The 25,457-nt window shown below is 40.5% G+C and overlaps 2 protein-coding genes across 2 annotated transcripts in view; both read right to left on the bottom strand.

Annotated features, from left to right (window-relative positions):
- Window positions 1-10,053, bottom strand: part of spire2 (spire-type actin nucleation factor 2) — a 52,413-nt gene extending 42,360 nt beyond the window's left edge. The window contains exon 1 of the mRNA XM_084554729.1: window positions 9,351-10,053. Within this exon, the coding sequence (XP_084410855.1) occupies window positions 9,351-9,648 (298 nt within the window). The 5' untranslated portion in view covers window positions 9,649-10,053. The remainder of the gene's footprint in view (window positions 1-9,350) is intronic.
- A 2,120-nt stretch (window positions 10,054-12,173) lies between these two features.
- Window positions 12,174-23,809, bottom strand: chst6 (carbohydrate sulfotransferase 6). The gene is made up of 2 exons (XM_084554734.1): window positions 23,703-23,809; window positions 12,174-15,206 (listed from the first exon to the last, which is right to left on the bottom strand). The coding sequence occupies exon 2, from the start codon at window positions 15,186-15,188 to the stop codon at window positions 13,989-13,991; it is 1,200 nt and encodes a 399-aa protein (XP_084410860.1). The 5' UTR covers window positions 15,189-15,206; window positions 23,703-23,809; the 3' UTR covers window positions 12,174-13,988.
- Between the last annotated feature and the right edge of the window lie 1,648 nt (window positions 23,810-25,457).

The raw sequence follows: 25,457 nt of genomic DNA, 5'->3' as shown, positions 1-25,457 counted from the left end.
TATAATAGCTAATTTGTGGAAAAACTACAGTAATGGAACGCTTATTGATAAAACATAAAATTTACTTCAACAATTCTGATCCAGGAAAATGAATGATAATTTTAAAACGTTTTCTAAAAACACTAACAACTCGTTGTATACACAATCTAGAAAGGCATCTTTTTCATCATTAATTATTTCCAAGTACTTCATTTATCCTCACACGTGCTACCTCAATATATCATATCCATGCTGTCAATAGGCTGACTCCCCAGTGACTGAGACTGTCCTTGGAACACAGACTGACAGCAGTTGTCCTGAGCCAACATCATCCCTACAGGGGAACCATGACAGTGGTTTAGATGCACAACCAGAATCATATGGGGCCATCGGTGAGGAAACCAAAGGAGCATCACCAAAATGTGAAAACACACAGGAGCAGCACAAACGACTTTCATTTCATTTATCAGAAAACTTGGAAGTCTGTGTATGGATGGCAGACCTCACCAGTTTTGAAGTAGATGCTGTTGTCAACGCTGCCAACGTCAACCTGCAGCATTTTGGTGGTCTTGCACAATCTCTGTGTAAAGTTGGAGGCCCAGACATTCAGACTGAAAGTAACAAACACATTTCAAAGCATGGTACATTGAAAACTGGTGACGCAATTGTTACCAGTGCTGGCAAACTACAGTGCAAAAAAATCATCCATGCTGTGGGGCCGCGTCTGCCTCAGAATCCATCAAAAGCCGTGGTTGTCTCTGCAGAGAAGGAACTGAGACAGGCTGTGTGGAGCATTTTACAAGCAGTCGAACAGCACAGATTTCATTCAGTTGCCATTCCAGCCATCTCTTCAGGCATTTTCAATTTCCCCTTAAAACAATGCGCTGAAGTTATAGTGAAAACTGTAAGAGAATTCCATGGCCAACGACAGTCAACAGCTCCACTACTCACAATCAACCTGGTCAACAATGACCTACCAACTGTTCTGGCAATGGAAAAAGCCTGCTCGAAGATTCTTCAGGATGATGACACCTCACTTAAGACTGCTTGGAAGACTCTTGCCCATACAACCTGTCAAACACCTGAACAACAGGTAGGCCATGACTAACTCATTTATGACGGCTAGACTACATAAAGCCCGATTGTCTTTCAAATTTGATTTTACAGCAGAAGGAACACAATTCAGAACATGTCTATGTATCACAATGCAACATATAATGTTTATGAAGTTAAGCAAGATGTCTTGTGTTTGTTGTGAAATTACGAGCAGCTTGCCGCCCTGTGGAAAAAAAAGGATACTGAGATTGTGGTTTCCATGCTCCCAACGCAGACCAGAGGAAACAGCATAATCATCCACCATTATGATCTCTGTACACTTCGGCCTCACCGGTGGCTAACAGGCGAGGTATAGTTTGTATTTGATTATCCTAAAACTGTGTGTATATTGGTTTAGATATGAAGTCACTATTTGTTATATATAAAATTTGTTAATGCAAGCACAGTAAACAAAGATCCTCCAGAGGGTACAGGGATATAATGTTACATAACATTATAACCACCTTCCTAATATAGTGTACGTCTCCCTTGTGGTGACTCTTCAGAAAATGGAAATGGGCCTTCTGAGGGTGTCCTGTGGTGTTTGATCAACAGAATGTTGTTAGTGGGGGGGTGGGGGGGCTTTGAGGGGAAGATCATCCCACAGATACTTGATCATTTTGGGATCTAGTAAATTTGGAAGCCTGGTCAACACCTTGTGTTGTTCTTCATGTTTTCATTGCTATGGGGTGGGGGTGTCTGGTCTGGTCTAGGTGGGTGCTACATGTCTAAGTAACATCCACACCAATGAATGCCAGGTCCAGAAGTTTCCCAGCAGAACATTGAACTGTCACAAGATGGTCAATGTTATTTACTTCTGTCAGTGGCCATAATGTTGGGGTTGGATGTATTTTTGTACATGAAATACAAAAATAAATAAACATTTGTTTTTCATTCATAAATTATTCAAAATATGTTTTCCCCATAATTTCCTGATCTAGATCATTGAAGGTCTGTTCCAACTTGCTTTAAATCAGCTGAACAAGGGAAAGACTTTGTACATTCTTGACCACTACATAGCAGGTGTGCTTCTGTTTGGAGAAAGACAGCAACTTGCCCGGCACAGTTTGTCCAAGGTAATCGCAATGGCAATAATAATGTGTGGAGAATAAGAGGAATTTCAGCACTTCAGAAAACATGACATCCCACACTGCAAATACAAGTAATATTTTTATTCTATCTTAGGTAAACTTTGAAAATTACATGGGCATTGTGTCCTTTGTAAATGTCAACAATGTCCACTGGAAATTTCTGGTAAGCAGTTGATTTATTACTGTATATTCCATGAGAATGTAAGACATTAATTTGAAAAATTAATAGATGTGTGAGTCATACATGTCTTCATCTCTTGCAGTACATCAATGCAGTCGACCAGACAGTATTTCTGGTGGATCCTGCACCAAGTTCCACAGAACAAACTGATTCCGACCTTGCAGCAAAACGATTCAGGTACTTATTAGGGATAGGGAGTATGTTATTTGGTTTAGGGTGCAACAATTTAGACTTTATTTCACAATATCCCATTGAGGAGGACACCACGTATTGAGTTCACCATTCAATCTGACATGGTAGGGAAAATACTAATTTTGTTATGCATCCCTTCTAAACTGCTTAATGTGCTGTGTTAAAATTCAATATTCAAGTCACTGTTGTCACTTTGACAATAGTTCGATTAAAAAATTCAGATATGAAATAGTTTATACTTATACCCACTGTGCTACATATATGCTAAGAAGACACATACCACAACTACTATTACTGTAACTGTCGCATTACTTTCACTACTCTATCTACTCTACTACAACATATGACACAGATTACCAAAGGATTATATAAACACAAGATATACAGTTCAATGGGAATCTACAAGTGGAACTTTAACTGTACAGTCAGTGTACACTGTGACTGATAATAATAATTACACAGAATAACTATAAACAGAAAAGCTAACTCTACAGTGAATAATAATAAGAATTATAATAATAAATACTGTTGTTGATAGATACACATGTTCTTGGAAGACTTGAACTGAAGACTTTGGTTCAGGATGCTGAAATATCTTTGTACAACACAATACATGGTAGTTGAAATTATTTTAGAATGTTAAATGACATTGTAGTACTTACAATATGAAGCATAGTATATCCTGAAATGTTTGTTGTTTCTTACAAAATGCAATAACTTCTGTCATCATTCACATACAGTGAGTACCTGAAGATGAGAAGAACATGCCATGGAAAAACAGAGTGGGTGGACATAAAATGGAAAGGAGGAGTTCTGACCCATCCCACTCAGCAGGATGGCACTAGCTGTGGGGTAATTGTTGCCATGGTGAGCAGTTTGAAATGTAATAGCTAAAAGTGTAATTTTGGGGGTTAGCTCAAAATTGTCACAGTTGTATTCCTTGTATTAAGGTTCTCGTGTGCGTTAGTATTTTGCTTTATTCCAATAACAACATGAAATTACCCGTGTAAATGAGTAGATAAAAATGGACAATGACAGCTATAATCGATGCAGCTATAATTTTCAATAGCCTCACTGTTAGACTGTAGTACATATGATATTGTCAATATTGTGTTTATTTAGATGGCAAGGTCAGTGATGAATGCCTTTCCATCAATTCCTGTCATCAACTTTGGGACATCTACAAAGGAAATGGCAAATGAAAGAAGAAACATGGGTCTGGAGATACTGAAAGCTTCAGGTTTGCAGGAAAACTTTCTTTTACTATTATTTTAAAAAGAAAGAAAGATAAAGTACTCCTGAAATGAAAAAACATCAAAACAGAAGGCCAGGATCACAAGTTCACAACAATAGTGATGAAAAAGTATGCAGTTAAATATATACAGAAATCAATGCATACTGTAAAAACTTGCAAGGGTGTTAGCTCTACAGGTGAATGTGGAAGGCTGAATGGAAGAAGGAATAGTAAAAAAAATGGCACAGTCAGGCAGGACAGGACATAGCAGGACATTTCAGCATGCTGAGGCATGGAGGATCTGCAAGGGCATAAACATAGCAGGATATTAATAGAATTTGTGGATTTAGATAACTAAATTTTAAAGTACAGGTTAACATAAATCGTCTGGGTCTTTATTTTTTAATAATATTATGTTATTTAAAAAAGTGTTATCAAAGCAATGCAAAGCATCTTCTGAGTTTGCCGAAATATTTGGTTTTGTGTTTGTGTATTTGTATTTTAGTGTTTGATTTGACCAGTAATTGTGCCATGTGCTCAATGACAAAGCCTCCTGGATCTGGGCCTCCTTTGACTAACTGGGTAAGTTAATCTAATTTTTTTACTTCTTAAACTCTGTCACAACGGGGATAAAGGACTGATGCGAGATTGTACATTTTTTAATAGCTTCTGTGGATGTTAGGATGTCAGAGTTTTGTGGTGAAAAGTGTTTCCTTCAGTCTTAACAGTCATTAAACATGAGAACAGTTCGCGTAGTTACACATCCCCTTTCATAGATACCACTACTAACATAACGTTCATGTTCATGTTCATGTTCTTTGTTATTTTCTAGATCCAGTGCGACATGTGTGAGAGATGGTTCCACGAACAGTGCCTGACAATGGACATCAAGGACCTGGAAAAGGCCAGGGCACATGCCTGGAACTGCCCCCTGTGCCCTTAAATATCTTTTGTAAGATTTTGAACTGTCATACTTTTTGTTGTGTCTCTGGATTTGGCAGGCAGTGACAAACAGGCAGTTTTCTTTTTATTGCAATCAGAAATGGTTTAGCAAATATCTAAACTAAAAAACAGTTTAAGGGGACTTTATTTTGAAAATCTAAATCATAAAAGCCTGATATTTACAGTTTGCATAGTGACACATCTCATTTTATAGACACCAGTACTAACAATAACGTTCATGTTCATGTTCTTTGTTATTTTCTAGATTCAGTACGATGTGTGAGAGATGGTTCCACCAACAGTGCCTGGGAATGGACATCAAGGACCTGGAAAAGGCCAGGGCAGATGCCTGGAATTGCCCATGACATCAGTTTATATCATAAGATTCTACATGTACGCTTGAGTCATATATATGTATGTTTATCTTGTTTCTCCTGCTGTTCTCTTCGCTCTCTTTTCTGTCTGTACCCGGCTGGCCTTAGGCAGATGGGTCCCTCCATATGAGCCAGGTTCTGCTCAAGGTTTCTTCCTGTTAAAAGGGAGTTTTTCCTTGCCACTGTCGCCTTTAGGCTTGCTCTGGGGGTTTCAGGCCGGGTTTTGTAAAGCATCTTGAGACGAGTTGTATTGTTATGTAAATAAAATGGAACTGAATTGAAATTGAACTACTTTTTGTTGTGTGTCTGATTGTCATTTGCAATCAGTTTTCATTATTATTAGTATTACTACTGTAGTTTATTTTTTTACTCAAAATTTTGTTTTGCAAATCATTCTTGCACCTGTTCTTCACTGTAAATGAAACAATATTACTTGTTATTGAAAAACAGGAAGGTGCTTTTCATGGTGGTATAATATTAAATATAGATCAATTTAAGGGACCTTTATTTTGAAATTCCAAATCAGAATGGCTTGATATTTCCTGGGTGACATCCTGAGGGTGTCTACTATCAGGGGGAGGTGGAATGAGTCTGTGGAAACAGATAGTTTTGTTTTTATTTCTATATAAAATCATGTAAAAAGTTGAAAAATATTAGAGAATTTAAAGTGCCTTTATTTTGAAATTCCGAATCAGAATGGCCTGATATTTCCTGAGTGACATCCTGAAGGTGTCTGCTATCAGGGGGAGGTGGAATGAGTCTGTGGAAACAGATAGTTTTGTTTTTATTGCACTCTGAAATGGTCTGGCAAATATGTAAAATATAAAACAATTTAAGAGGCCTTTATTTTGAAATTCCAAATCAGAATGCCTGATATTTCCTGGGTGACATCCTGAGGGTGTCTGCTATCAGGGGGAGGTGGAATGAGTGTGTGGAAACAGGCAGTTTTGTTTTTATTGCAATCTGAAATGGTCTGGCAAATATCTAACATATAAAGAAGTTTAATGGGCCTTTATTTTGAAATTCCAAATCAGAATGGCCTGATACTTCCTGGGTGACATCCTGAGGGTGTCTGCTAACAGGGGGAGGTGGAATGAGTCTGTGGAAACAGATAGTTTTGTTTTTATTGCAGTCTGAAATGGTCTGGCAAATATGTAAAATATAAAACAATTTAAGAGGCCATTATTTTGAAATTCCAAATCAGAATGGCCTGATATTTCCTGGGTGACATCCTGAAGGTGTCTGCCATCAGGGGGAGGTGGAATGAGTCTGTGGAAACAGATAGTTTTGTTTTTATTGCAATCTGAAATGGTCTGGCAAATATGTAAAATATAAAACAATTTAAGAGGCCATTATTTTGAAATTCCAAATCAGAATGGCCTGATACTTCCTGGGTGACATCCTGAGGGTGTCTCCTATCAGGGGGAGGTGGAATGAGTCTGTGGAAACAGACAGTTTTGTTTTCATGGCAATCTGAAATGGTCTGGCAAATATCGAACATATAAAGAAGTTTAATGGGCCTTTATTTTGAAATTCCAAATCAGAATGGCCTGATATTTCCTGGGTGACATCCTGAAGGTGTCTGCCATCAGGGGGAGGTGGAATGAGTCTGTGGAAACAGATAGTTTTGTTTTCATGGCAATCTGAAATGGTCTGGCAAATATCGAACATATAAAGAAGTTTAATGGGCCTTTATTTTGAAATTCCAAATCAGAATGGCCTGATATTTCCTGGGTGACATCCTGAAGGTGTCTGCTATCAGGGGGAGGTGGAATGAGTCTGTGGAAACAGATAGTTTTGTTTTTACTGCAATCTGAAATGGTCTGGCAAATATGTTAAATATAAAACAATTTAAGAGACCATTATTTTGAAATTCCAAATCAGAATGGCCTGATACTTCCTGGGTGACATCCTGAGGGTGTCTGCTATCAGGGGGAGGTGGAATGAGTCTGTGGAAACAGGCAGTTTTGTTTTTATTCCAATCTGAAATGGTCTGGCAAATATCTAACATATAAAGAAGTTTAATGGGCCTTTATTTTGAAATTCCAAATCAGAATGGCCTGATATTTCCTGGGTGACATCCTGAAGGTGTCTGCTATCAGGGGGAGGTGGAATGAGTCTGTGGAAACAGATAGTTTTGTTTTTATGGCAATCTGAAATGGTCTGGCAAATATCGAACATATAAAGAAGTTTAATGGGCCTTTATTTTGAAATTCCAAATCAGAATGGCCTGATATTTCCTGGGTGACATCCTGAGGGTGTCTGCTATCAGGGGGAGGTGGAATGAGTCTGTGGAAACAGATAGTTTTGTTTTTATTGCAATCTGAAATGGTCTGGCAAATATGTAAAATATAAAACAATTTAAGAGGCCATTATTTTGAAATTCCAAATCAGAATGGCCTGATACTTCCTGGGTGACATCCTGAGGGTGTCTCCTATCAGGGGGAGGTGGAATGAGTCTGTGGAAACAGGCAGTTTTGTTTTCATGGCAATCTGAAATGGTCTGGCAAATATCTAACATATAAAGAAGTTTAATGGGCCTTTATTTTGAAATTCCAAATCAGAATGGCCTGATATTTCCTGGGTGACATCCTGAGGGTGTCTGCTATCAGGGGGAGGTGGAATGAGTCTGTGGAAACAGATAGTTTTGTTTTTATTGCAATCTGAAATGGTCTGGCAAATATCGAACATATAAAGAAGTTTAATGGGCCTTGATTTTGAAATTCCAAATCAGAATGGCCTGATATTTCCTGGGTGACATCCTGAAGGTGTCTGCTATCAGGGGGAGGTGGAATGAGTCTGTGGAAACAGATAGTTTTGTTTTTATTGCAATCTGAAATGGTCTGGCAAATATGTAAAATATAAAACAATTTAAGAGGCCATTATTTTGAAATTCCAAATCAGAATGGCCTGATACTTCCTGGGTGACATCCTGAGGGTGTCTCCTATCAGGGGGAGGTGGAATGAGTCTGTGGCAACAGGCAGTTTTGTTTTCATGGCAATCTGAAATGGTCTGGCAAATATCGAACATATAAAGAAGTTTAATGGGCCTTTATTTTGAAATTCCAAATCAGAATGGCCTGATATTTCCTGGGTGACATCCTGAGGGTGTCTGCTATCAGGGGGAGGTGGAATGAGTCTGTGGAAACAGATAGTTTTGTTTTTATTGCAATCTGAAATGGTCTGGCAAATATGTAAAATATAAAACAATTTAAGAGGCCATTATTTTGAAAATCCAAATCAGAATGGCCTGATATTTCCTGGGTGACATCCTGAAGGTGTCTGCTACCAGGGGGAGGTGGAATGAGTCTGTGGAAACAGATAGTTTTGTTTTTATGGCAATCTGAAATGGTCTGGCAAATATCGAACATATAAAGAAGTTTAATGGGCCTTTATTTTGAAATTCCAAATCAGAATGGCCTGATACTTCCTGGGTGACATCCTGAGGGTGTCTACTATCAGGGGGAGGTGGAATGAGTCTGTGGAAACAGGCAGTTTTGTTTTCATGGCAATCTGAAATGGTCTGGCAAATATGTAAAACATAAAACAATTTAAGAGACCTTTATTTTGAAATTCCAAATCAGAATGGCGTGATATTTCCTGGGTGACGTCCTGAGGGTGTCTTCTATTATGGTGAAGAGGAATTAGTCTGTGGAAACAGGTAGTTTTCTTTAAATGTTACAATTCATTTAAATATTATAAATTAATTTGACACATACCCATATTTGCATTGTTAGTTACCTTTTTATTGTAATTCATTATAACATTGTTGCAAATAATAATTCGTGAATAGTTGTTATTTCTTTATATTTTTAATTAGATTTAAATTAGTTCACCATTTACTGATTGACAGCTTGCATGAATGCGTTTTATTTTGAAGGGCTGTTTTTGCACGCGTTTACCGTACCGCTTCTAATAAGGACAAAGCGCAAAACAACGTGGGGGCTGGCTTGACCGTGTTCGCCAAACTGGAGGCTGGCTTTACCGCAGTCGCCCGCCGCGGACCAGTTTCCTGGAAGAAGACAGCGCGGTGCAGCTGTAAAAAAGTAACGATTTAATTCAAACTGCACTGATTCGTGGATTTTACTTGACGCCGAATTTAAAAGTGGGTTTAATTAATTAAAACAATGCGATGGGTGGAATTGTAGGCGTCGATTTGTTTGGCAAAGCAGGAATTAGTTGTTAAATTTCACTTTTTTACACTTGAGTTTGGTTTGATGTACTAGAGGAAGAGGGAAGTTTTTGGCAGCAAGCTCTCCTACCGTCACGTTGGGGCTCCCGCCGTAACGACACGGTTCCGTCCCGGTGGAGGAGGATGGAGGACGGGTCCTTCACCCGGCCGACTCTCCCGGCCGGCGGGCGGGGCACCCTGAGCCCGCTGCAGCACTGGTAGCACACCGCCCATGCCTGCTCCTCGTTGATGGGCTGCTCGTAGGACTTCAGCACCTCCTCCAGAGACAGCTCCCGGGGCTCGGCCAGGTCCCGCGCCTCGCCGCGGTCCGTGGGGGCGGTCACACGCGAGTCCCCGTCCTCGGAGCTTCTGTTGGTGGATCTAGCCATGGCTGCGACGCCGTGGAGCCCATTCTTCACTCCGCGGGCACCGGGGCCATTTGTGCTGTCCGCCGCTCGGCCCAGTCTCCTGTCCGCCGCGGAACGTCTCCTCAAAGTACCGCAGCTGCGCCTCGTCAGCGCGGCGCCGTCAAGGTGGACACCGGAAACACACCACTTCCTGTTGTGATATTCCACAATAAAACCACTCGATCCTTCAAAGTAAAATAGAAATGAAATCAAAACAAACAGGCTTCTGTTGCTTTGACATAATTAATTATATATTTAATATGGATTATTTACCCAAAAAGCAACTGTTTAGCCTTTCTTTTAAACTAAGACGTACTACAAACTGATTTATTGTTCATGTTCAGTTAGATTTCTTATATTAATAGATTTTCAGACATGAAGACTGGATTTGTTTCACATTTTTCTGATATTTATTCCACAAACAATCAATAAATTATTAAACAATATAGCTGTAACACATATTGATAATGGCAGACATTTCCATCAATGACTTTCTGACATTTTGTTACGTTTCAGGGGGTTAACAGATAATAAAAACATAACTTATAAAGTAAATATATAATAAACATCTTGTCAAAGATCTACAAAACAACTTGGAAGATGTTGTGCTTTAGAAATAAATAATCAGAAATGACAATGACAAATAATATGATCAGAATGAATTCACTAGTGTACGTAATGAAGTGGCATGTTCATGTCTCACGCTATCTGGAAACTTATCTGAGGCAGAATATCAGTCGTGACAGGCCCAAGTCTCCAAAAAGAAGTCTCTGGCACGATCTTTTATTTTGAAGGCAGCGCTGCCCAGCTTCCTGTTCTGCTCTGGTTCTTTGTGGCTGACTTGACTCGTTGTTGCCGCGTCAGAGAGGATCTGCAGTCCATCAACCGCGAGGCAGAAACGTCGCATTGTCCTCCTGCAGAGGAGACGTCCAAAAATCACTTAGAGACATCCATGTGGTGACATGTTGTCTCAGTTCTCAGGGACCAAGGGACGAGGAGGATGACACCCATGGATGGATGATGACAAAATGGGGCCCCGGCCTCTGACTTGTTTAAAGGACCCCCAAGTTATCAAAACGAGTCACGTGTTTTACGTGTGTTGGTGTTTGGGGCCTGTTTGTGTCTCTCTGGACTAGTTTTGAGTCTTTTTCTCCATCGTTTAATGTCCCTCTGTCTCTGTTCGTGGACAGCTTCTGTCTTTCAGGACATTTTCTATCTTGTTCTGATTGTTTCAATCATTATTCATGTTCCTTTATCCATCAAGTAATAGATCAACTGGTGTAAATATTTCACTTTTCCTCTTTTCAGCGACTTTTCACAAACACAACAAAGCAAATGGAAACTTTTCAAATTAAAACCCCTGAACCACCACAACGCAAAACTAAAATAAACCTGATTTTATTCACCATCAGAGTTATTTATAAAGCCTGTATGAACTATTCATATTTCTGGGTTTTGTAGCATAACGTCTCTAATCTGTGGCCTTCTGCAGGTTGATTGCACTGCTGCTGTCACACACCAGAGGGCGCCACATTCAACGTAATCAGATCTTCATTCTCCTGAAGTCCTGAAAGTAGAAGAAGAGAACCCAACCAAACACATGAAACAGAAATATTATACCTGTGTATTTGTTCATATCATGTCCTCCTTGTGTCCAGTATCTGCTGTGACCTCCTTGTCACTAAATGTTTCTGGTAACTGCTGATCAGTGGTCTACAGCAGCTTGGAGGAATTTTAGCCCATTCCTCAGAACATAACCACTTCAGTTCTGAGATGTTGGTGGGTTTCCTCACATCAACTGCTTGCTTCAGGCCCTTCCACAACATTTCTATTGGATTAAGGTCAGGACTTTGACTTCGCCGTTCCTAAACATTCATCTTGTTCTTCTTTAACCGTTCTTTCACCAAATGTTGACAAAGAGAACCCAATCAAACAAATGGAACTGAAACATTTTACTTGTGTGTTTTTTCAGGAAAAGCAAGCCAATATTACATATCAGAGAGGAGCTCCTCTAGGATTAAATCAGAGTCCGTGTGTTCAGAAGTGTTTCCATCAATGTAATGAGACTCAGGTGTGGTTCAGTTCCTGGTTTAGTTTCAATAAATCAGGGATTTGTCTCAGTCTGATCTTCACAACACATGTTTGTGGACAAAGGAGCTTTCTGAGGAGCTCAGAGAAAGAGTTGTTGTTGCTCATCAGGCTGGAAAAGGTTCCAGAACCATCTCTAAAGAGTCTGGAACCCACAAATAATCCACAGTCAGACAGATTGAAGACGACTGTTCCCCTCCACAGGAGTGGTCCACCAACAAAGATCACTCCATAATAGTCTGAGATATGTGGACATCATTATCAGTAAATGTCCTTGGATGTAGTTTAAATGTCCTGTAATCACTTCTGTTTTATTACTTCACTGATGAGTCACTAATCTGGTTGGTCCTGGGTCGGTCCTCATCAAAGACAGAGGACCGACAGATGTTCACGTCTTCACATCACCCAGGGCTGTTATATGGATCGTACCATTATCTGTCTTTTAGAAGGACCTACAGTATGTGATGCCTGAAACAGAAACAGACACAAGCGGCTGATGTATAAATATTTATTGCGGTCTTCAGTACCGTACAGCTTTTACAACTTTCACAAACTAAATGGAGAACAAAAAGGCCGGACGTGTGGCTCTGCTCGCTCCAGATGCTGCTTCAGATTGTCACCAGAATTAGAAAGTAAAACCACCACAATGAGGTTAAAATGTCCATAAAACCTATTCACAAACACTGTGGGTTTTTTTTTCTTTTTGTTTTTGGATAAACCACGACCCGGACGACTCAGAAGCTTCACAGACAAAAATATAAAACATTAAAGAACTTTTTCTAACCTTTAACTACTTAAAATCCTCCATCACCTTCCATTCATTCAGGTTTTAGTGTATTATAAACTCATAATTTGTTTTATATTCCAGATCATTTCCTCAAGATTAGCTCTAATCTATATTTCCAAGAAGGTCGTACGTAGCTTGGTAGAGAATTTAAAGACGAGACGTGACTGAATTCAAGGAGCTCAGATTCCTCCGACAGACATTAAAAATAAATACGATTCTTGAAGGAAGCCTAGTGTGTGTTTGTGCTTTGACATTTCAACGTCTTAAAATCAAGATGGATCGGCGTCTTTGCACGAAGCTTGCATAGAATCCAAACGCTCACTACTAACAGTAGTTAATGTAATTCAGCTGCTAGGATGTAAATCAACATGATTTAATGTTCTGCTACGCACAAAACGCTTCAGTTACTCTACTGGAAGTCAGTCAGTGTCACTGGTTATTAATTAGTAAGTCTCTGTAAACACATAGAGAGGGGGGGGTGGAGAAAGGAAGCAGATTTAAAGTTTAAGCCGGGTTAGGTAAACGTCTGGTAGACGTGGTCAGCGGTGTGAACACTCTGCAGGAAGATTCACTTCAGGCTTTCATGTTAAGTTCAAGTTTTGGTCGCTTCCAGTCGGACAGGAAATAAAGAAGTTAAACCTCTTTCTGCAGCGCCCCCTGGTGTGTGGATGCTAACAAATAAGCTCAGATAAAGATCATTTTGTCTTTAACTTCCCCCACTCACACATTTTTTTCTGGAGTCTCTCCGTTGGGAACCGATTCTGTACCTGCAAAGATCTGACGGGCCAATCAGATCGTGTGGGCGGGGCTTTATGTAGTGGTGGACAGTAAAGTATTGCTCTGATTGGTTGTAGGACTATTCAGCTGCGTGCAGAGGTATTTTTGTCTTGTATGCATGCATCCAAAGCCCTGGGACTATAAAACAATATCTTTCGCATAATCAGTTCACAGAACAACTTTTCATCTCAAAACCTTTGTGTGCAGTTTCCAGGTTAACATATTACCTAAATATTATTAATTATTAAGGTTTAAACATAAACTAAGGAGCAAAGCTGCTGCAGAAAGAGATTAGCGGTTTTCTGGCTAACAGTGTAAACGTGCTTCCTGACGTCCCTGCTGCTGATCTAACATCCCGTCTAGCAGAGGACACTGGCATGAGGCAGCGCTTCAAATGAGGTGCAATGAAACACTTAATATCATGAATACTTGGGAGTTCAGCTCCACAAAACCCAGATGAGTGCATGAACAAGGAATATGGACATGAGTTTGAGCAAATAAATATATACACTTGGCTTCCTTTGAATCTAGTCAAATCCAAGCTTTACCCTTTACCATCGTGCCAATGCCCCCTCCCGTTTATAAAGTCAGTCTATGGTACCCAGTGCAGCTTCACTGCCTCAGACGTGCAGCACTGCCAGTGTGGAGCAGGTTGTCAGTGATGACGTCTTCATGTTTTATTCGGGCCCTGGGTTTTAGTCTGTATCCAGGTGAACTGGTACGGCTCCCTAGGAACCAGCAGATCCACGTCGAGTTTCTTCTGCTCTTTCTCGCTGTTTACCGTCCTGTACCCGAGCAGCGACATGGCGCCTTTACACACTTCCTGGATGCGTTCGACCTTGCTGTAAGGCAGCGCGGTGCGCCAAGCCTGGGAGACGTCGGCGGCGTTCCGTGACGTAATCTTGAAGGCATCCACCTTGGAGCCGTGGCCTTTTCCATTCGTCAGTTTGTAGATCCATTCCTCCAGCTGCCACGTCATCTCCAAACCGGCAAACTCATACATGGCACGGATCTCCTCCAGTGGGCTGCGCGCCATGTCCTCATAGCGAACCAGTTTGTAGCGTCCTTTCAGGAACGGCGGCGGCTTCAGGACAGCCCTCTCGTTGATGCGCACGTGGCTGCGGCAGATCTCCTGCATGGCCTGAACCTGCGCCTCGGCCGCTGGCATGGCCTTATGCTCCACGACGACGGAGTTGTCGGCCTCAAAAGATTTGGCGGACTCCTCTCTGGATCGCAACACGGCCCTAGGGTCTCGCACCAGGTGGATGATTCGGAGATCCAAGCTCGGGTCCTTTAAAAGCGGGTAAAGGGATTCCAGCTCGAAGAATCTCACGCTTTTAAGCACCATGTGGCTGTAGGTGGCACAGGCCTCCCCCGCTTTCTCGAGGCTCAGTTTGCCACATGTTTCTTGACACTTCTCCTGTTTGCTGAACTGGTCGCGTGGCGTGAGCGAGCAGGCCGGCGGCGAGCACAGCGCTCGACTCTGACTCCACATAAACAAGGAGGAAATGTTTTTGGGCTCTTTCATGTAGGAATCCATCACCGAGAAGTCGCACTGGTACACGCTCCGGAACAGATCCCTCACCGCCATCCGCATCTCCTGAGCACCGCTGTTCTTCAGTTTGGTCCACACGTGCCAAGCAGGCTCCATCAAATAGAAGACAGACGGGTGCTGACTGAACACCTGACCCAGGAAGGACGAGCCTGATCGCCAGGACGACAGCAGCAGAACGTGAACTTTGTCGTTGGTGGGATTGGAGTTGCAGGGGCTGACCTGGTAGTACCAGCTGAAGAACAGCACCACCACTACCCCCTGCAGGATCGCCAGGAAGATCATGGTGCTCATGCTCAATTTGTAGCGGGGCTGCATGGCTGAGGCGTGAATATGCTGTGGAAAAGACAGGAAAGGGAGCAGAAGCGTTAGGACCCAATCTCTTCAAGATGCAAGGTTTATCTTGTGAATTATCTTTTAGCAGCAGCTGAAACAACAAGAAGTCCCTGCATCCTGCGGGGATCGGCGACATCCGGGGCTGAAAAACTTAAACAGCACAAATAAACATGTTTGCAGCCCGGTACTAAAACATTTCTGGCCTCTACTGTTGATTTTTTCAGTACCATACAAGTCACAACCTCCAGGGCAAAAACATTAAGCTAACTGCGGGAGTAACCAAAACCTGCAGTTCCTCAGATGTCCACTAGATGCTGCCTCTGAAAACAAGTCAATCCCCATAGACCTCCATGTTAAAATGACTTCACAGAAATAATAAACGTGTTTACATCCTGGTAGAGGCATAAAAATTATACACATGCAAACAAACTAAAAAATTAAGCTACCTTTAACTGCAGTTCCTTTAATGGGTCCTAAAACAAGTCAGTCCCCATAGACCTTCATGTTGATCGTTTACAGCAGAAATAAACACATTTACAGCCTGGTTCTAAAAAATGTCTTGAATTCCGTACAAGCTGTAAAGTCCGAGGTGTAAAAAATTAAGCTAATCAAGTCAAGTACTAAAAACTGCAGTTCCTCAAAATGTCCACTAGATCTTTGCAGGAGCATAATCAGCTCCCAAAGCAGAGACTCCAGACCAACTTTCTGCCACAAAAAAAAATCAGGTGCGACTAAAACATCCGACGTGACAACTTCCACTCTTTGTTATCATTGTTCAAGGTGGTTTTCTGGTTGATCTGATGTCTAAATTACTTCAAGAACTAGTTTCACAAGTCAATCAGTGCTTCTGTTGTTTAGAGACTGTAGTCACTTGAGCTAAATCACAGAAACTCTTAAGTGTTTAATTCGATCCGGTTTAACAGCACCATCCTCCACAATGATCATCCTCAGGTACCTAATGAAGCGGCAACTGAGAGTATAAAGGTCATGGAAATCATTATGAAATTACTTCATAAAGTAAGTATAAAGCTTCTTATATAATATAAAAGATACGTTCCGTCCGATAAAGCAGATCATTGACCGTGGTCAACAGTTCCATAAAAGAAGTGATGACGAGAATGGCTTCATCAGAAACATCCTGACGCTACTAGAAATGACAATCTGATGACAATTTTTAACAAGCTGCAGCTTTACACTTTTCTCTGTACAGTCCCAACAACATCTACTTTACACTCAATTTTAGCCTCTTTAAAAAGTAAATTCTACTACATCTTTGTCGACTTCTGTGCTGTGGCTGGAAATTAATTTGTAAAACTCCACATCAGTTCCACATCAGGGCAGACTGTTTTTTTTATCAGCTCTGATGATGAACAGGAGAAGAGCTGGAACAAAAAACAGGAAGCAGCAGAGGAATGTGGTTTTAAAAAAAAGAAAGAAAAAAAGTTAAATTTCCTGCGCGACACTGGGAGAGTAAAATGTAGCTCAAAGATCTCTGGTGGACTGAGTTAGGCTGGTGTGGAATAATGTGGTTATTGAACAAGCTCTGACATGAGTGGCTCACCTTCCAGCCCTCAGGATACAAAGGTAAACACTAGACTCCATGACACTTTCCCCCTTCCTCCTCTCTTTCCTCCCCCTGTTCTCTCTTTTCACTCAGTGCTCCACCTGCTATCATCCAAACACTATCTAGTTTTCATCTGTCAACTTAAACCCCTCGACTGCTGGGATGGTAAGGTTTCCTGCATGTCATCCTCTCATCTCCAGACCGAGATCCGCTTCTTAAAAAAACAGTAAAAACAGTTTTTCCAGTGAGCTATCGCACGTGGAAAAACTTTACATATTCAAGACATGTTACACAATACATCAGTCATTTCATTTACAGCACAGACCGAGATCCGCTTCTTAAAAAATCAGTAAAACCAGATCTTCCAGTGAGCTATCGCACATGGCAAAAACTTTACGTGGAAGTTAAATATTCAAATCACGAGTCAGAACCTAGCAGGCAGGTTACGAAGAGCTACCAAGAGTAGCTGGGAGGCTAGGAAGCTAGGAAGAGCTACTATTAGCTGGGAGGCTAGGAAGCTAGGAAAGCGCTACTATTAGCTGGGAAGCTAGGAAGTCGGGAAGAGCTACTATTAGCTGGGAGGCTAGGAAGCTAGGAAGAGCTACTATTAGCTGGGAGGCTAGGAAGCTAGGAAAGCGCTACTATTAGCTGGGAAGCTAGGAAGTCGGAAAGAGCTACTATTAGCTGGGAGGCTAGGAAGCTAGGAAGAGCTACTATTAGCTGGGAGGCTAGGAAGCTAGGAAAGCACTACTATTAGCTGGGAAGCTAGGAAGTCGGGAAGAGCTACTATTAGCTGGGAGGCTAGGAAGCTAGGAAGAGCTACTATTAGCTGGGAGGCTAGGGAGCTTGGAAAGCGCTACTATTAGCTGGGAAGCTAGGATGAGCTAGGAAAGCGCTACTATTAGCTGGGAGGCTAGGGAGCTAGGAAAGCGCTACTATTAGCTGTAAAGCTAGGAAGTCGGGAAGAGCTACTATTAGCTAGAAGGCTAGGAAGTCAGGAAGAGTTACTATTAGCTGGGAAGCTAGGATGAGCTACTCAACTATGAAACTTTCTGTGGGCATAAAAACGTGTGGAAGTTAAATAGTCAAAACATCTCAACATCAGATACACCTTGATGTTGGTTCATCTGCTTCATAAATCTGTTTTCTTATCTAAAACGTATCTGATGACTGTTTATTCCAACATTTCCCAGTTTAACTGCACGGTATCATATGGATGTCACAGCACTACTAAACTATTTACAAAGAGCCAAACCTTCTGGATGGTTACCTGAACCAGAACAATGCTCTGGTTGTGATCCCTGTGAGTGGGTCAGTTTCAAATTACTCTGCCTATCCTTGAAATTGAGACACATGGCACTCGGTCTACGGCTGGCCTGGACAAAGAGAGGAAATTAAAGTGAATTCACTCACGAACTGGGGAAAAAAAGAACAGGAAGCAGCTTCCGTTCATAGTTCGGGTCACTGACATGCTGACAAGGGATGGCATTTAAATGTGTTATCTTTTTAAATACTAACGTCACTTAGTTATTTCAGTGACATCACAGCAGTGACATTAGCTACTTCCTTGCTAGTAGTAAGAGTTATTATTAGCTGGGAAGCATGGAAGAACTACTATTAGCTGAGAGGCTCGGGAGCTAGGAAGTGTCTGGGCCAAATAGACACCACAAAGACTACAGCCGCATGGAAAACTGTCACGTTGGCATTTAAAGATGGCCTCTATTTGAAATGCTAATGTGAGACTCCAGATGAAATGTAAGCAGGTCGGCAGTGTTCAGACTCAGAGACAAAATGAGACGGTAGAACAGTGGAAGGTACTCTAAGTCTAAAGAGTTTAAAGAGGCATTTGGATTGGTGACTGTAAATGGTGTTGTATTTATTGTGTTGACAAAAAAATACAGTTGTGTCTCCACTTTAACCAACAGGTAAAGTCTGTTCAGGTGACAGAGAAAATGGGAAGCTCTTATCGTCAGAGCTGGTGAGGAACAATGTGTCCTTGTTGTTCCTCTGAAGGTTCAGACACACCTCACAGATTCGGTTAAGCAACTACCAACAAATATCTTTCAAAGGGGGAAATAGGAGAAGGTAAAGCTAAGAATCCACTGATGCTTTTAAATAATAATAATAATAATAATACATTTTATTTATAGGCGCCTTTCAAAACACCCAAGGTCACTGTACAAGTAAAACAGGGTTTAAAATACATAACAGACATCAAAAGCAATTAACAAACTACAAGACACTAAAAGATACGATAAAAAGATAAAAGATTTGGTTTAAAAAATAAAAAATCTGGAGGGAGTGACAGTCAGGGAGGGTAGGCTTGCAGAAAAAGGTTTTGAGATGGGATTTGAAAATAGCCAAACTTTCAGTGTTGCGGATGTTGGGTGGAAGGGAATTCCAGATTACAACACAGCAGGACTTCCTTAAACTAAATAGTTCTCGCTCTGTTTTGCATTGTGTTCCCATTTCCTTCCAGGATCTATTGAGGTTTTTAGAGTCAACATTGCTTCACGATCTCTCTCAGGATTGGGACACACCTAAGAGAGACACCTTGAAAGACCAGACAAACGGACCTTGTGGTGTCTGATGACGGCATAAATCAAATGTTTGATCAAAACAAACAGCTAGATAATCCTGTTCATTGTTTGCATAACATAGCACGGAGCTAACGCACCATGATGATGACAGCTGGACCGCACTTAGTCCAGCTGAGCAACAACTCAGCTTTCTGCAGATCAGTGCTTTTCCATCCATATCATTGCACCTTGTCATTTATATATATAGATATATATAGTGTATATTTACTTTGATTTCCATTTCTTGTAGATACATACGTACGCAAATCTTGTATATTTTTGCTTATACTATTACCTTTTATTATTATTATTTTTAATTATTTGTATATTTTTAGTTATTTTATTATTGTATTTATTTATTCACTATTTTCTTTTGGCTAATGTTTTTCAAGAGTGTTTTTTTATGTGCAGCTGAGCTACTGTGACTATTTATGTTGTGGATGAATAAAGTCTATAAGTCCTTTGTTGTTCTTCTCATTCCCTGTAAACCTGCTGCTTGTTGTGCTCAGCCGAGCACATGATGGACCATGAACAACCTCCCGGGGACGAGATGCAGCTGCACCAACAAAATAAATAAACCTCCAGCAACCGATTCTCCCTCCACCAGCAACGTCTGGACAAAGACATTGTTTAGTGACTTGTGCTGAAGTACGGTACGAGAGAGAACATTATTATTAACACACAATGATTTAAATGAAAGCACAAATAAAAAGAGTGAATAAGTAATTTAATATTTTGTCTGTAGTTTTACTCCATTGCATCCAGCGTGAGTTTTTCTCCCATCATCTTTTATAAACGGCTTCATATTCGATTGCGGGTTGATTGTGTTCCTTTGTTTAAAATCCAAACGTGACCACATCATATGAGCATTTTATTGCGCAGTTTTCAAATCATACTCTGTGTCGTTAATTTAACTGTTTAATTACAGGTTACAGATTACAATTATTAGGCAAGTTGTTAGTTTTATTATTTAACAACAACAGTGCTCTTGGTCAACTCAAAATGTTAATAAACCTCAAACCTGAATATTTAAGCCTGACATACCTCTGAGTACCACCCTTAACACCAGAAACAACAAATGCTGATCGATAAACGGTGAAATCAGCCACAGAGACGTCTAGCGACAGCATCTCTACAACCACGTTCACCTCTAGAGCAAAGACAGAGACAGGAAGACTCAGAGATGAAACGTCTTCTCGAAAAACTTTAACGTTTTTGGACACGAGTGTGATCTTTACTGTTGTTGTGATACGTCTGAGGATTTCATGATCGATGTAAAGGACAAAACTTCTATGATGTTCTAAGAGTTTATGGTCCATCATGTCTGATCCTGTTCTTAAATCAATGAATACTTGTGTTTTTTTATGATTTCTTACCAACTAGTACATTATTTCCAATAATGCTGACTCCCACTCAACTTTTATTTTCAGTTTGTAGTAAAACTATTTTAGTTCCTCACTGAGTATTTAAAGGTTTATTGAGAAGTCCATATCTAGTTTTGCAATAAACGTTTAATCAGCTCTGCAGTCACACCCTCTACTTGGACAGGAACCAATTTTATAAAGTTTTCCGATGAAGAACAACAAGAACAAGAACAAGAACAAGAAAAACTAGAACAAGGAGAAGTACAAGAACAAGAACAAGAACAAAACAAAGAACAAGAACAAGGACAATATTGGGGTGTTACAGTGTCAGGGAACAACGGTGCAAGATACAAAAAGATACAAAAAAATAGAATAATGCAGACAAGAGAAACTATATAAAAGTAAATACGTTGTGGTACAAAATTATTTACATATTGCATCAGGTTTTCAGCAGCTAACCAAAACATAAAAGAACCAACTAATGTAAATAGAGGCTTAAGGCTGGTAAGGAGAATGAATATACATATTGACTTAGACTTAGATTAGACTTAGATAAACTTTATTCATCCACAAGGGAAATTGCTTGGTCACAGTGGCTGAGTTGCACACACACACAAAAAAAAAACACTCTTAAGAACCACTGATAAAAGAAAGATTAAATAAAATAAAAATAAGTAAATACAATCTAGTAAAATAAAATAGTATAAGCAAAAATGTACAAATTAGCACATGCATGAATATCATGAATAAAATGAAGAACAAGAACAAGAACAAGAAGAACAAGAACAAGAATATAAGACCACAAAGAAAAGAAAAAAAAGAAGAAAAAGACAAGGAAAAAAAACGAAGATGAAGAGGAAGATGAAAACAAAGAAGAAGAAGAAAAAGAACAACAACAAACAGAACAAGAACAAGAAACCAAGAAAAAGATGAAAGAGAACAAGAAAAAGAACGAGAAGAAGAGGGAGAAGAGGAAGAACAGGAAGAAGAACAAGAACAAGAACAAGAACAAGAACAAGAAACCAATTCACATTCAGATTCAGAAAACTTTATTTGTCCCCGGGGGGCAATTTAAGGAGAAGATAAAGAAGAAGCAGAAAAAGAACAAGAGAGGAAGAAATAGAAGACGTGGGAGAAGAGGTAAAAGAAGAAGAAGAAGAAGAAGAGCATATATTGACATGTATATATTTATCCGGTACAGATTATTGCCCCAAACGTTCGATCAGCAGGGACTTTAACTTGACTGAAGAATCACTGACTTCATTATTATTTAACAGGAAGCTGCAGGTGAAGTGATCTCTGACGTCTCAACGTTTCATGACCAAACTGATCTGAGTCAGTTAAAACAAACAGTGAATCTGAACTCTGATAATGAATGAAACCACAATACCATATCTCTGAGGAGACATCTGCATGGGGGACGGGTCCCAGTGTCCCAGTGTCAAATAAAAAACAGATAGCTTATTTCCAGCACTACTGATCAGCTGTCCCTCCGAGGATGTAAATATTAGCTGAACTAATTTGCTTTCACCGAAATTACAGTTCAAATAAGACGCAACAGTGAGAACATAAACAGGATGAAAAAAAGCACCCAAACAGCTAAATACTAGGACCCAGGGACGTCCTGGCCCGTCTCTGACATTTTTAAAATGATCAGATCGAACTTCAGTCAAGCCTTCATCATTCAATACTACCAACATGATTCAACAGCTCCAATAAAATCAAATAAACAGAATCCATGGAGTCCACTCAGTCAAAGGCTGCACCCAAACAACAACAACAAACACTGAACGTTTAAAAGAAGAGAAAAGTTTCCTGGAGACAGCGTCAAGGAGAAACATCTTCCAGAGAGGGTTAGGGAGTTTATGGCAGCGTTGGATGACTAGAACATTTCTGTCAGGATTAGATGACAGACCCCCGTGTACAGAGAGGACTCGTGCTGCCTCTGTCCACAGTTTATTATGAGACCGAATGTCAAACTGAGACACAGCAGGACTCCACATTTGTCCCACAGCTCGCTGGACGTCTTCATCTTTCTCTTCTGCTTCTTTGTTGAAATGTTTAACGACAAAAATACGAACTGTACGGAGTTAAGACGAGAGCGACACAATAAAAGAGTGAAGCATTGGTTGCGCTTCAGTTTAAATAATTAAATAAAGAGTTTATTTATTAGAAACCTCACTCAGACCTCTTTATTTATTCAGAGGTGAGTCTCACGGCTTTTTAAATTCATGCAACTAAAAACAAAATGTGCAACCACGCAGAAACAGCAGAAACAGCACCAGCACAGACGTCTCTTCACTGTTTCCCAGATCTTTAGCAGCTTGGGTTTAAAAAGCTGTGATAGGTTAGATGTGAAATATTGTTATTGTAGCTTTAAATGTAAAGTCTGAGGCAAGAGATGAATTCTTCTTTCTGTTCAGTTTGGTCTGAGGAGCTGCTACTGACTGAATGTGTGGTTTTAAGATGCAGATGATTCAATTTAATACTTGACTTCTGAACTAAAAGCAGAAGTAAAACATGTTAATCTGAACTAACGCCTTTCCTGTCTATTAATAGAAAGGCATTTAAGTGTTATTTCTCTGCTTTTTAATAAGAAGAAGATCAATATCTGATTAAATTAACTGTGTCACTATTATTAGATTAGTTTATTTGTATTAAACAGGTTTATTTTTATATTATTAGTGTGAGTTTCTAAGTGTCTAAACTGACCCTATCAGCAGAATAAAGGAGGGAGCTGGAGGATGGTTTAATAACCTGGTCACATAACCGAGTGTGACACCGACTAACGGGGATGAATGTGGAGCTGTGGAGCCCCCGGTGGCTCCTTTTCTAGGAGACTTTAGTTTGAATTCACTGCCTCAGTTTTCTCCGGGAATCGGTAAAAAGTAGGAACTTGGTCCTGAGCGAAAGAAAAGAGAGAAAAGGCGGTGGTTTGTAGATTCGTTGCCCCTCGGTTTGTTTTAAAGAATTCAACTAAATGTCCTACCTTTGGTTTTGTTTGGGTCCGTCCGCTGCCTGGAGACGAGGACTGCCCGGATCTCTCTCTCACTGAGCGGGGAAAGTCTGGAGACGTGGCCGGGGACTCCGCGGAGCTCTACGGGACTGAGTGGCAGAGAAGAGGGCGGAGGCTGGATGTCACGGGGCGGGTGGGGGGTGCGATGGCAGATAAGAGTCCCAGAAGGACGGTGCCTCCCTCCCACCGACGAGAGACCTCCAATATCTGCTGAGTCACTAGAAGTACTTTTAGTTACTTTTACTCAAGTTACAGATATTATAGAGTATTAAATACTAGGTTATTAATGAATACTAGGATGGGGATGGGATAAGATGGGACTTTATTGATCCCCATAAGGAAATTTAGGTGTGACAATAAAAAGAGTAAAATATATTACAGGTACAAAAGATATTTACCCAACCAAAGTTAAATAAAAGGCTGAATGTACATACTGACATTCATGAGTATCATACGAAATTAGTATAAAAACAATGTTTTTATAACTTTATTCTTCTGAATAACATCTTTATTATTATGAGTGTTATTGTTATTAATCTTTATTTCTTTGTGGAAAAGTCAGATGTTTCTGCGATATGTGAATTGGATGAAGAAGAAGCAGTAGAAGAAGAAGAGAAAGAGGAAGATGAAGAAGAAGAAGAAGAAGAAGAGGAAGAAGAAGAAGGAGAAAGGAGAAGAAGAAAATGGTAACCAAGAAGAAGAAGAACTGGAAGAAGAAGAAGAGGAGGAAGGAGAACAAGAACAAGAAGTAGAAGAACAAGAAACCGAGAAGAAGAAGAAGAAGAAGAAGAAGAGCATGTATTGACATTCAAGGATTCAAGGATTCTTTATTGTCATTTCAACACATGTTGGTACATGGGATGGAACGAAATTTGTTTCTCTGGTCCCGATTCAAGCCACAAGTGAAAAGTATAAATATAGAATAATGAATGTATATATGGAATAAATATTTATCCAGTACAGATTATTGCCCCAAACATTTCAGACAGAACATGAAGATGTCAGACTTGCCTCCAGGTGAGTTGACTCTGGTCAGAGGAGGAGACGATCAGGAGCGACTTTAACTTGACTGAAGAATCATTGACTTCATTATTTAACAGGAAGCTGCAGGTGAACTGATCTCTGACGTCTCAACGTTTCATGACCAAAAAGAAGAAAAGAAGAAGCCCTCGGATGCTTCAGAGTTGGGCAGATAAAACGTTTGTTGTGGATTCACAGTGAGCCAGAGAGTCTGAACTGAACTGATAATGAATGAAACCACAACACCCTGAGGAGATATCTGCATGGGGGACAGGTCACAGTGTCCCAGTGTCCCACGATAAGATCACTATTTACATTTCCATGTGGTGGAGGTGGAGCTATTCTCATAGAAGGACACGACAACAGTGGGAGACGGATGCACCTGTATCCTGGATGAGACAGAATCACATCCTGTCCTGCTGCTGAGCTTTGATCACTGAAAACTGGAGGAGAGGAGGAGGCTGATGGAGGAGGAGAAGGAGAGGAGGTCCAAAGACATGCTGGTTAGGTTCATTGGTGATTCTAAACTGTCCATAGGTGCGAGTGTCTCTCTGTGTTAGCCCTGTGATAGACACCAATGGTGCCTGCAGAAAATCTAAAATACATAGAGGGCAGTTTTAGTTTTGGTGGAGCTGAGTGAAGAGGGTGTGTCTAAAATATCTGGCCCAGCAAGAACTGGCAGAGTTAGTGTCTTCAATGAGCTAATGT

Source organism: Chelon labrosus (genome assembly GCF_963514085.1).
Source record: "Chelon labrosus genome assembly, chromosome: 11".
NCBI lineage: Eukaryota > Metazoa > Chordata > Actinopteri > Mugiliformes > Mugilidae > Chelon > Chelon labrosus.
The sequence above is the reverse complement of the archived record's forward strand: the minus strand, read 5'-3'. Positions and strand labels throughout refer to the sequence as shown.